This window comes from Quercus suber, unplaced genomic scaffold, assembly GCF_002906115.3.
Source record: "Quercus suber isolate HL8 unplaced genomic scaffold, Cork oak 2.0 scaffold_437, whole genome shotgun sequence".
Lineage (NCBI taxonomy): Eukaryota > Viridiplantae > Streptophyta > Magnoliopsida > Fagales > Fagaceae > Quercus > Quercus suber.
Window position 1 is genome coordinate 158,206 of NW_027069888.1, and position 13,362 is coordinate 171,567.

The 13,362-nt window shown below is 37.9% G+C and overlaps 1 protein-coding gene and 2 long non-coding RNA genes across 3 annotated transcripts; 1 reads left to right on the plus strand and 2 right to left on the minus strand.

Moving 5' to 3' along the window:
• Positions 1 to 490: 490 nt before the first annotated feature.
• LOC111989387 (uncharacterized) lies at positions 491 to 1,525 on the minus strand. The gene is made up of 2 exons (XR_010624385.1): positions 954 to 1,525; positions 491 to 811 (listed from the first exon to the last, which is right to left on the minus strand). It is a non-coding gene; the product is annotated as an uncharacterized LOC111989387 (long non-coding RNA).
• A 5,201-nt stretch (positions 1,526 to 6,726) lies between these two features.
• Positions 6,727 to 7,548, plus strand: LOC136062656 (uncharacterized). Its single transcript, XM_065761988.1, has one exon. It carries the CDS (start codon positions 6,727 to 6,729, stop codon positions 7,546 to 7,548), a length of 822 nt encoding a protein of 273 aa, XP_065618060.1.
• Positions 7,549 to 12,393: 4,845 nt separating this feature from the next.
• On the minus strand, positions 12,394 to 13,348 carry LOC136062664 (uncharacterized). The gene is made up of 2 exons (XR_010624395.1): positions 13,254 to 13,348; positions 12,394 to 13,165 (listed from the first exon to the last, which is right to left on the minus strand). It is a non-coding gene; the product is annotated as an uncharacterized LOC136062664 (long non-coding RNA).
• Between the last annotated feature and the right edge of the window lie 14 nt (positions 13,349 to 13,362).

Sequence of the window (13,362 nt, forward strand, 5' to 3'; positions counted from 1 at the left end):
ATTGGCAGCAGGTGTATTAAATGCTAAAATTTTAGCATTTGACACACTAAACACTAAAATACACACCTTATGAGCAAATTGGCCCTATTGTGTGGGTGTCTATTAGTTCAACTAATAAAGTCTCCTATTGTCAAATAAAATATAATATATAGAGTTCGATCTCTACCTACACTAAAAAATTAATTGATGTCTTAGTCTAATGATAAAGAATTATATCATCAAGAGCAATCACCGTAGGTTAAAACTGTCTTTAAAAAAAAAATAGACCCATTGTGTCAAGTCTCGTGACTCATTAGACTTATTGCTTTTCACATAGACTACGCTTGTGTATATCAAATTTACAATTCAAAGTTATAGAAAGCGTGCTGTTTAAATGGACTGGACTAGAAGAGAGAGAGAGAGAGAGAGAGAGAGAATCTATATATTAAAAAAAATAAATCAATTGTATAATAATATTAATTACTACAACAATACAAGGACATATATATTAAAAAAAATAAATCAATTGTATAATAATATTAATTACTACAACAATACAAGGACAGCAAATCAACCACTTAGGCACTAATTAAAACGAAAACAATGCGATAATAACAATGTAAAGATAACTATGTCAAGATAAAGAATCGGACAAATATCCAATGGTCCATTCCTCACATCATAAGAATACAAACTCAGTATAAATATCTTATTGACGAAAAAAAAGGGGTGAGATCAAATAAAAGAATAATGGCCTCAGGCCTCTAGCTAGAATGCTGTCAACCCTCAGAAGCATGCATCCAGCACACAGCAGCAACACAAGGCAGCACAACTGCATATATCAAACAAATAGATAGATCATTATTATGTATGTCATCTATGCATAAAATAAACATATACATAATATGTAAATCAAAAGGTAATGAATAGATAAATAAATGAGAGAGAGAGAGAGAGAGAGAGAAGAGGCTTACCATCCCTTCCAAAACCCATCACCCCTAGACTTAGTTTCCACCGGAGGAGGAGGATTTTGAGAGTATCCGGAGCCATCTTTTGTAGGATAACCAGCCGGTGGTGAAGCTACTTAATAAGTTGGCGCGGTTGAAGGTGGAGGATATGCAACTGAAATTTTTTTTTAAACCACTCCATGTAATCAATACTTAATTCAACAAAGAAACACATGAATTATTTGAATAAATATAGCAACTGATCGGATGCATCTTGCGTGCAAGTGCAAGATTACAGTATTTGCTATAAGGAGTACATGATTATGACCAAAATGTTTTGAAATCATAAACAACATTAAAATTTTAATGTGGACTGGAAAACTGAAGATGGGGAAGGCCCCAAAAATAAAATCATTACAAAAAGGAGTCCAGGCAATAAGGGCATGGGTAGCACAGTTGGCTTTTCTCAATCTTAATATTGCAATTGTAGGTTATAAAAATCAAATTATTTTTTCATAAAAAAGGATTCAAATTATTTTTCTTCTTGCAGATGAATATTGAAATAATTTTTTCCCCCTAACGAACACGTGAACAATCAATTTTCCCACTCCCCTAGCTTTTAGGTGATTTTTAATTGAGAGGATGTTCTTGTAAGCTCGCCACATCAAATCAACAAGCCAATTTCATCAATTAAACCCAATTTGAACAAATCCCCAATTCGGGTATATTCAAGCTCTAGAATTTCCAATATCTCGAACTTTAAACACATTTTGCATTAAGATCAAGGAACTATTAATCTTGGATGGCCACAACAAAATCACACACAATATAATGTACCAAATTTAGTAAAGAGTAACTTGTGTAATGTGTGCAACTAGCAAAAGGTTAAGATACATGTAAGGTGATATGTGAATAACAATCAATCACAAAGTCTACAAAATTCATCACATAGAATTTAAAAGAGACTATCACCTAAAGAGTTACATCATATAATTCTCACATCTCCTAGAACATAAGCTTGCAATCATGTAAGTTTCTTGAATTTTGCCTCATAATATACATACCAATTTTAATTATGTGATTTGGCATCAAGTCTAATAGTACACACCAATTTTAAGCATTAAGCAATTAAACCGAGGCTACACCTCATGTTCTTTTTGTGCATGTGCTACACTTTCTCGAGCACAGAATCTTACGATATGCACTAAGGTGTTCATGATTGGCTAGGGAACAGTGGTGAGATGGTTATTTATGCATTTCTCAAAAGGGTTAAGTCCGACAGTCAAAGACATGTAACTTCAAGATCAAGATCATGTGATCAAAAACTATAAACATCTTCCCACACAACATGCACTACAAAACTCAACTAGTAAAGTGCAATAAATAAGCTCATCAAAGCTAAACAAGGTATATAAACTTGTTATGTAAAGATAAGGTGGCCAACCTTGATTTCAAATCCAAGAAAAATTAATGCAAAACAAATAACAAACTTTTTGGTTTAAAACAAATTTTATGACCAAAAACAAAAAGCACACATTATACTAAATGAACAATGCAAAGCTATGCATGATAGTGCTTCACTAAGCTATAGAGGGTACACAAATAAGAAATATCAATTTCTTAATTAACCCATGAGTACATGTACAAATTAGTACATACTCACACAAAATCAAAAATAGTTTAGCACTTATATAACACATACTATTTAAGTTTCTCCACAATGTCAAGCATGTTCTAAATCAAAAGAGAGATATCATAATTCATGTAATCCTCAAGAAAAATAAAACAAGACTCAAAAAAATATTTTTGTCTTTTTGAAAATTTTTCAATGTTTTTGGATTTTTTTTTAAATAAAAAAAACAAAACAATCAAAAACAAAAACAAAACATGTCCACAATTAATTGAAAGAATTAAATCAGGGACAAGTCAGCAACACTCACCTTAAAGAATCTTTTTTCACCCATATAGCACGATTCTTCGGCTTTGTAGGTGAAAATCCATGAGAAGCAGAGGGTATTTGAGGAATTACACCAATCTTCTGAGAAAGACTAAAATCCCGCAAATTTCTTTCACAAGCCAACAAACTCAATTTTTTCAAAAGAATATGAAACAATTTATATGGACTTATGGCAAGAGAAATATCATCACATATCCTAGATTGACATATAGAATGTTTAAATTTCAACTTATGACAATTAGGACGAATGTGACCATGGACACCACAAAAGTGGCAGACAAGAACAAATTTAGGAAGATCAGTATTCCTAACAACAAATCTAGTCTCAGATTTCAGTTTTTGCCTCAACAAAGAACAATTTGGTCTAATATGACCAACAACACCACAAAGGTGACAAGTATGCACAAAAACAAATTTATTATGCTCTCTAGTAATAGGTTTAGACACTTCAGCATCTACATCAGAACTTTTACCTTTCTCTAACCTAGCAAAATAAACCTTTTCTTTATTATTCCTCTTGAAATGAGGGATATAAACTTTCTTAGTTTTAGGCTTAAGAGAAACAGAAACACTTCTGTTATCAACAACAGGCTTGATACTAGTCAAATTTTTAATTTTAACTTTAGATTCAACTAACTTTTGTTCCAAGCTTTTCATCTTCTCATCTTGAGAGGAAATTTGATTTCTCAAAAATTCATTCTTTTTATTAGATTCATCTAATCTAACAATCAGTTCCTCTTTTTCAAGATTAGCCAATTTTAACTCTTCTTTAAATTTCTTAGAAATTTTCAAAAATTTAGATAATTCCTTACGAAGAGTTTCACAGACATCAATAAAATCAACAGAAACAACAGTGTCCTTTTTATTCAAATCATCACAAACATACATTTCAAATTATCCATGATAACAGGGGTCAAGGATCAGCTCTTAGATCAAAAGATCTAAAACAGAAGAGCTACCTGCTTTGATACCACTTGAACAGTTTTTAGACCTCTTAAAACACAACAATTTGATTAACCTAGTTTATTAGCCAAATGATTAATTTAGTCAAATTATGCAAATCTAGGTTAACACAAACACACAATCATATCAAGAATATAAAGTAGTGGAAAAGTAAATAACACAATAATATGATGACCCAGGAAACCACACAGTAAAAACCTGAGGAGGATTTGACCTAGCTATCCTCAAGGTAAACTTGAATCCACTATCTGAAAGAATTGAAGTTCATACAAAAGGACTTACAAGCACCCACGCTCGACTTCCTAATGCTACCCACCAGTAGAACTTACTGACACGACCACGTGCAAGCTCCGAATCCACTGACTCCTTCTTTCTTGGATTTTCCAATCAAGATACAAGCATCCCTCCTTGTGTTTCTTTAAGCTCCAATGGCAGCAACTGAGTTGATCATCAAGATGTTGATATTATCTCTACCTTGAAAACCCTAAATTTATGTGAAGGAAAGCTCCTCAAGTATCTCACAAGAGATTCACATAAACCGCAAAATATGAGCAACAATACAACCAAAGCCACACGAACTGCCCTCCAAAACATGGCTAGGGTTTTCTTTATATACTAGGAGAATTAGATTTGAAACCCTAATCCTTAATAGGCTTGGGCTGAGTTGGAAATTCTACAGAAAAAACTTTCTGCCCGACCTTCGATCAATCGAGTCTAAGCTTCAATCGATCGAGTCAGGCCGAAAGTCACTAATACTTTCTGCAACCACTTAATTCCAACTTTACATGAATTACACAACTTTGAGCAAGCCTAAATAAGACTAAACATATTGTTTTGATCATGGTTTGCCAACATTACACATTAGAGTTCTAAATACATCAAATCCTAAATCTTTAGAACCTAACAAGTACATAATTTAAAGAACTAGGAGTCAATGCCTTGTGTCACACTACTTCATAGGGCCAAATCCGAATTTACGAAAACATTGAAATGAAAAATAGTTTATATAAAGTTTAGAAATTAGGTAATGGAAATCCCAACTTTGACATTTGAGGATTGAACAAAGAGTAACTTTCGAAATCTAATTACATATAAGCAATATTGCCATGATGTTGAACTGGTGCATCTCAAATGAATTGTGGAATATTGGATTTGGTGATTACTAAGCAATCTCCTTGATATTCAAGCTTGGTTACTTCATCAACTCATCTAATGAATTACTCTAAAATCTTCAACAATTTGAAATGCACTGTAGTATACGTTAGAAGTATGGATTGCAAAACTAAAGCGCAATTATTTCAGTAGTCCTTGGGCAATGATTTCATTTCTTGTTGCTACAATGTTGCTTCTCCATACACTAACACAAACCATAAATTTCATTCATTTGTATACTCCCACATAGGGGATGTAGTGGATTCTATTAGTTGATCGATTGGGATTTAAGTTCTAAAATCAAATTTATATGACAATTTCAATTAATAAATTGTTTTATTCTCCCAGATTATATAAACCTTGGGCATTATAATCCACTCAATGAATAGTTTATTTATTAGATTTATTTTTTTGCATGTTGAAATACTTGTTAGTTTGGCACATGCTCTTCAATTTAATTACTAAAAATTTAACATATTCATCTGCAAAACATTTTCACTTGGTACTTGAGAGTTGATTTAAGAGTGGTCAAAAGAACTAAAAACTTCCTAAGGAATGTGCCAAACATATTATGCCAAAAAAAAAAAAAAATGAAGCCAATATTCATAAATATCAACATTGATACGCGAATTCAAAATAAACATGATACATATGACATTACAAAAATATATGTATTAAATAAATTTGTCAAAAGCCTAATAAATTCAAAATTGATATAATTTTTTATATATAAACATTTTCTAATGTTTTTATTTGTCAAAAAACTATATGATGGTGTCACCAAAAAAACCAACTGCTAAACTCGTCCATATAGCTCGTCCACAAGAAAGCAACCCCATTTGTTGTAAGTTCATCCATCCGTCTGTCCAAATGGACGAGGTCGTCCGAGGAATCACTTGTCCATCAAACTAGCAAGATGGACGAGGGTCCTGAAAATATCCTCTGCACTCCGCTTTTCTATTAGAATGTAACCGTTCCTTCTTTGAAAACGAGCATAATCAATAGAACCCAAATGAAGTAACCTCCAAAGCACTTAGGGGAGTTACCTCAGAATCTTCCAAACTACACAATGCTTGGAGAAATAACTGCCTCAGAAAACACTATATAAAGGCTCTTTTATTGAAACGCAAGAGGTAACTCAGAAATTTTCCATCCAAAAATTCATTCCCTTCCTGAGAATTGAGAATTCACTAACTTCACCATCGGAGGATTTTTGGCCGGCCTCCACCAGTATCCTCTGACTTGTTGTTTGTTTTCTTCAAGATTTGGCTTGTAGATCATTACGTCCAGAAATTTTAGCCTACTGATTCATTGGATTCATCAGTTGGCGCCATCTGTGGGAAAGAAGATAGAATTTTTTACGTTTAAGTTTCATCGTTGAATTCTGCAATCTCTTTCTCCGACAAAGGACTGAAATGGTCCAGACAAGATAAAGGGCTACCAGTCCAGGCCCTCAATAGAGTAGAGATGCCTCTAGCAACCCTCATCATGACCGTCAATCGACGCCTGCAATGCAACCTTCATCAGTTCAACACATGCAGTCTATGGCTGCAGCCATGGCGGAATTAACCCGCCAGAACCAGGAATTGAGAAGGAAAATTAACCTTAGAGGGTCAGGAGGTCTATGGAGAAGAGCATGGTCAGAACCAAGCAGATGGAAGAAATGTGGAATCAGAAAGCCAATCGAGGGGTAATGCACCAAGAAGAGTGCCACACTTAGAAAGGGAGATGGATCAAATGAGGAAAGTTATGGCTGAGATGAGGGAAAACATGAGAAGAACAAATCCTGTAGGGGACCTGGTTCACCGAACAGACTCCCCCTTCACAGCCCCTATCAATGGTCATCCTTTGCCTCCGAAATTCAAGATGTCTTCCTTGGATTCATATAATGGGACGCGTGACCCATTTGACCATATCACCACCTTCAAAACTACCATGCACCTTCAAGGGGTTCTAGATGAGATAATGTGTAGAGCCTTCCCCACCACCCTCAAGGGACCCGCGCGAGTCTGGTTCGGCAAACTACCCCCAAATTTAGTAAGTTCTTTTGAGGAGTTAAGCAAATTGTTTGTTAATAATTTCATTGAGGGACAAAGGCACAAGCGTTCCTCATCCAGTTTATTGACTATAGAGCAAGGGGAGAATGAAAGCTTGCGATCCTTTATCACACGCTTCAACAGGGAGGCCTTAACCGTGGACAAGGTGGATGACAAGTTATTGTTGGCAGCTTTCCATAATGGGGTCAACTCCGACTTGTTCATACATAAACTTTATGAAAAAGAACCTCAGTCCATGACCGAACTCGTCCATTCTGCCCAAAATTTCATGAATGCAGAGGACGCAATCATAGCTAAGAAGAGGAAGAGAGCTGAAAGAATGGAAACAAACCCTGCTCGTCACTTTAAACAAGGTCCTCGTCCGCGAACAGAGGATAAGAAAGACGGAGAGAAGAAGGCAGGTCCTTCAGCGCGGAATCAACAGTACACCCCTTTAAACGTGCCACTCGAGCAAGTCCTTATGCAAATCAAAGACGAGCCTTCCTTAAAGTAGCCAAAAAAGATGAAAGGAAATCCCAACAAGCACAATAGGAATAAGTATTGTCGCTTCCATAGAGATCATGGGCATGACATAGACGAATGCTTCGATTTGAAGCAGCAGATTGAGAATCTCCTCAGACAAGAGAAGATGAGAAATTTCCTTGGACGAGACCACAAGGACGAGAAATTGAAAGGGAAGGTAGAGGAATCATCACGACCACCGCTCAGAGAAATAAGAATCATCCTAGGGGGAAGTTCTACAGGACAGTCGTCCAAGTCAAAGAAAGCATACTTAAAAGCAGTGCAGAACGTTCAACTCTTTGGATGATCACCGAGCACAAGGACTACGGACGAGCAAGCGATCACCTTCACGGACGAGCATGCAGAGAGAATTCATCACTCTCATGACGATGCTATTGTCATCACCCTCCTTATTGCTGACTACAAGACTAGAAGGGTGTTGTAGATAATAGAAGTTCAGTTGATATTTTGTATTATCCAGCTTTTCAACAGATGAGGTTAGGACGAGACTAGCTCCGACCAGCGAGCTCCCCCCTAGTAGGTTTTAGTGGAATGAAGGTACAACCTGTGAGCAGTATTTCATTACCAATGATAGTGGGGGTATACCCGCAGCAAGTTACCAAGGAGGTGAACTTCCTTGTGGTAGATTGTTCATCCTCCTACAATGCTATAATTGGAAGACTGACTTTAAACAGTTGGAAGGCTGTAACATCCACTTATCACCTGTCGGTTAAGTTTCCGAGCAAGGAGTAGGACAAGTGCATGGAGACCAACTAGCAGCAAGAAAGTGTTACTTGGCAATGTTGGCAATGGACAAACAAATCCAAGCCATGAATATTGAAGAAAAGAGAGTCGTAACAGAACCTGCTGAAGTGTTAGAAGATGTTTCTTTAGACGAGACAAATCCTAAGAGGTGTACCAGGATTAGGGCAAATCTAGAAGAAAAGATTAAGGAGGACCTCATCCAGTTTCTGAGAAAAAACACTGATGTATTCGCTTGGACTCATGAGGATATGCCAGGTATAGACCCTAGTGTCATTACTTACCGTCTAAATGTATGTCCTACCTCAAAGCCAGTTCGACAAAAGAAAAGGGTGTTTGCTCTGGAGAGAGATGAGGCTATCAGAGACGAGGTTTAGAAGCTGATGGCTGCGAAATTTATACGAGAAGTATACTATCCAGATTGATTGGCCAATGTGGTGATGGTCAAAAAGGCAAACGGCAAATGGAGGATGTGTGTAGACTTTACCGATCTCAACAAGGCCTGCCCCAAGGATAGTTATCCATTGCCGCGCATTGACCAATTGGTGGATTCCACCGCGGGCCATAAATTACTCAGCTTCATGGATGCTTTTTCAGGATACAACCAAATAAGGATGAACGAGGCCAATCAGGAGAAGACGTCCTTCGTCACTAGCCAGGGATTATTCTGTTATGAAGTAATGCCCTTCGGTTTCAAAAATGCTGGAGCAACATATCAAAGACTGGTTAACCATATGTTTCGTCCACAGATCGGGCAGAATGTAGAAGTTTACGTGGATGACATGCTAGTGAAAACTCAAGACGAGGGAAGGCATCTAGACGACCTGCAGGAAACGTTTGACACACTAAGGCAGTATCACATGAAGTTGAACCCTAGCAAATGTGCTTTTGGAGTATCTTCAGGGAAATTCCTTGGTTTCATGGTTTCACACAGAGGGATTGAGGCAAACCCAGAAAAGATTAAAGCAATTCTAGATATGAAGCCTCCACAGAGTATCAAAGAAGTCCAGTCTCTTACCGGACGAGTTGCTGCCCTTAACAGGTTTGTTTCTAAAACTACTGACAAGTGTTTAGCATTTTTCAAGATTCTAAAGAAAGCATTTGAGTGGACAGACGAGTGCCAGAGAGCCTTTCAAGACTTGAAAACGTACCTCATTACGGCTCCATTGCTAAGTCCGTCCGTGACAGGAGAGGAGCTGTTTTTATACCTAGCAGTAACCCCACATGTCGTGAGCTCAACATTGATAAGAGAGGAAGGGAAAATACAAAAGCCAGTGTACTATATAAGTAAGGCACTTAGGGGAGCAGAAGGACGATATCCCCTAATGGAGAAGTTGGCTTTCGCACTAATAACAGTCTCCAAAAAACTAAGGCATTACTTCCAAACTCATGTCATCAATGTCATGACGAATCACCCACTCAAGAAAGCAATGAACAAATTGGAGGCTGCAGGACTATTGATTCAATGGACTGTCGAGCTCAGTGAATTCGACATAAAGTACCAACCTAGGCATGCCATAAAAGCTCAAGCTCTGGCAGACTTCATTGTAGAGTTCACCCCAAGTTATGATGATGTAAGTAAGACGGAACGCAACCAGAAATGGATTGTCCATGTGGATGGATCGTCTACACAGCACGTCGGAGGAATAAGTGTGGTCTTGCAATCTCCGGAAAGGGATAAACTGAAACACAAAGTTCGCTTGCAGTACCAAGCAACCAATAATGAAGTTGAGTAAGAAGCTCTTCTCAAAGGGCTGGAATTGGCCAAGTCCATGGAAGCAAAGTCAATACTCGTCTTGGGAGATTCTCAGCTAATCATAGGCCAGGTGAATGGGATGTATGAGACTAAGGAAGAATGAATGAGGAAGTATCTTAATAGGGTGATGCGACTTATGAAAAAATTTGGGGAAACTAACTTCGTTCAAATCAAAAGGGAGGAGAATATGGAAGCAGATACCTTAGCGAAAGAAGCTTCGGCAAGTGAAGCCGTCAACGAGTTTGATGAGATTCAGTATATGCCGAGTATAGATATCCTAGAAGTGCAATAGGTGCAGAGCAGAGAAAATTGGATGGCTCCAATTGTATCATACTTAAAAGATGGACGACTTCCAGAAGAAAAAGACGAAGCAAGAAAGCTGAGGGTAAGGTCAGCCAGGTACGTTCTTATGGACGAGGCTCTATACAAAAAAGGCTTTTCCCAGCCTTATCTCTGGTGTCTGGCTCCAGACGAAGCAAACTATGTACTCAGAGAAATTCATGAGGGAGCATGTGACAATCATTTAGGAGCCAGATCACTCGTCCACAAAGTCGTCCGTGCAGAATATTACTGGCCAAATATGCAAGCTGATGCTAAGGCCTATGTCAAGGTCTGCAATCAATGCCAACGGTTCAGTAATGTCCCCAGACAACTATCAGAGTACCTAACTCCAATGACGGCCCCATGGCCCTTCGCGCAATGGGGACTAAACATCCTGGGTCCTTTTCCAATAGGCGTAAGGCAAATGAAATTTCTTGTGGTTGGTATCGATTATTTCACCAAGTGGGTAGAAGCAAAACCTTTAGCTAATATCACACAACAAAATGTCAAGAACTTTGCATGGAAGAACATTGTGTGTAGGTTTGGCATGCCCAGGATGTTGGTATCCGATAACAGACGACAATTTGACAACGCACTCTTCAAAGATTTTTGCATACACTTCGGGATTCAGAATCACTACTCCTCACCCACCCACCCACAAGCAAATGGCCAGGCTGAAGTTGCAAATCGATCCTTGTTAAAAATAATCAAGACTCAGCTTGAGGGAGCAAAGGGAGTATGGCTAGACGAAGTACCAGGTATTCTATGGGCATATAGGACGACAATGAGAACTCCTACAGGAGAAACTCCTTTCAAGCTAGCCTATGGAACAGAAGCAGTCATACCTGCAGAAGTGCACATGGCCAATCATAGGGTGGCAACTTATCAGGACAAAGATAACGAGGAGCAACTCCATTTGAACCTTGATCTAATAGACGAGGTAAGGATGGACGCTGAACAAAGGATGGCAAGGTACAAAAATCTTATGGCTAGGCAATATGATGCAATGGTAAAGCCAAGGCGGTTTGACATAGGCGACCTCGTCCCGAAAAGGGTTTCCTTAACAACAAAGAACCTAGCTCATGAGAAGTTGGGACCTAATTGGGAAGGCCCTTACAGAGTTATCAACTGTAAAAAACAAGGATCCTATTACTTGGAAGCCCTGGACGGGAGGAGGTTGGAGCATCCTTGGAATGTTGAGCATCTGAGGAGATACTATCAATGAAAGGCCAACCTGGGCGAGTAATTCTGGACGAGCCTGAACTGAGGACTACATAAAGACTTATTTGTCTAATATTGCTTTGTTATTATATTTAAGTCATAGACAGAGTTATGGTTTGGTTTGTACTTATATTTCTAGAAGGCATAAAAACTCTAAGTATATGCCTCGTCTTTAAACAATACTTTTATGTTATGTATATAATGTTGTGTGGAGTATTGATTTTCATGTAGCTAAAAGCTAAAAGCTCAAGACGAGAAAATTCTCTAGACGCGGAGATGTATCGCCAAACTTTTCTTAAGAAAAGCGAAGGCAAACTCGTCCAAATAAAAGAACGAAGTGAAATTTATGCCATCCAGGCAAACTCGTCCAAATAAAAGGACGAGGTAAAATTTATGCCATCCAGGCAAACTCGTCCAAATGAAAGGACGAGGTAAAACTGATGTCATCCAGGCAAACTCGTCCAAATAAAAGGACGAGGTAAAACTTACGCCAGTGAGTAAGATTAACATTTACTCATCCATACAATGGACGAAGTAAAATATTATGCATGACCTAGTTATGGAAGAGGAAATGCATAGACGAGTATCTTTGAAACCAAAAACATTTCGGTCCATGGACGAGTAAAAATGCAGAGTCTCAGGACGAAGATTAGCTAAGTCAAAAGATGAATAATGCTGAATTACTACTTCATATGGATAAATCACACTTAGTGAAATTCCAATAAAAATGGTAAAAATATATGAAATATGGACGAGCTAAGCATAAGGTCTAGCATATGAAAATAAAGACTCTCGTCCATGCATATGTTAAAGAAAAGTAACATCATTCATTCAACTGTTTCAAGGGCAGACAACCAATGTCCAAACACCCTTGTAAAGTTAAAACTTGAGTTTTGCGAAAGCTCGTCCTTAAACTATGGACTAGCCTAGTGTACTTGCATTACATAGAAAGGTCCTAAAACAATGGACCAAATTTTAAAAAAACAAAAAAAACAAAAAAAAAAAAAAAAGGTACAAAACATTGAAACATTTCTTAAGTCTGGGGAGCATTATCATTGGAGGCGTCTTGAGGAGGAAGGGTTGTAGCATCGTCCTCAATATTGGCGTCTTCAGAACCTGTTTGAAGGAGAGAGCTGGTAGCAGCATTCAGGTTAAGTTTAATGGAGCTGAAGTCCACTTCAGGGAAGTTTTCCATAGCATCCATCCCAAAGTCTTCAAAGCCTGCTGCATAATTGGTGTCTAGAAGATCAGTGTATTGCTTGGACGCCTTAAACTCGGTCACTGCATCTTCTTTTGCCTTGGTGAAAAGAGTACTCAGCTCGTCATTCTTCTTCTGTATATGTTCAAGACGAGTATCTTTCTCCACTGCATCAGCTCTCAACTCCTCAACCAGGTTATGTGCCTCCTTCATCTCTTCCTTAGCTTTAGCAGCTACTTCAGCTCATTTTTTCAACGCGTCCTTCACTTCCTTTATTCTGGTCTCTAGCATGATTCTCATCCTATCCAACCTAGTAGCTTGCCTAGACGCCGCTATGAATTTGGACATGGCCTACAAAAACAATAATAACAATTAACAAATAAAAAGAGAAAAAAAAATCTTCAAATAATAAAGACGAGGTAAAAATATGTTTACATACCTTAAAAAGATCATGAACACCAGAGTGTTCAAAATCCTTTAAAGACATGTCATAGCAGGTGTTTATATCCTCGTCTGTGATAGCGTTCTGGAAGCGCTCCCATGCTAGA

Bases quoted from the DNA above. Each gene is read 5' to 3' on its own strand.
- LOC136062656 (XM_065761988.1), top strand. From the start codon at position 6,727: ATGGATCAAATGAGGAAAGTTATGGCTGAGATGAGGGAAAACATGAGA.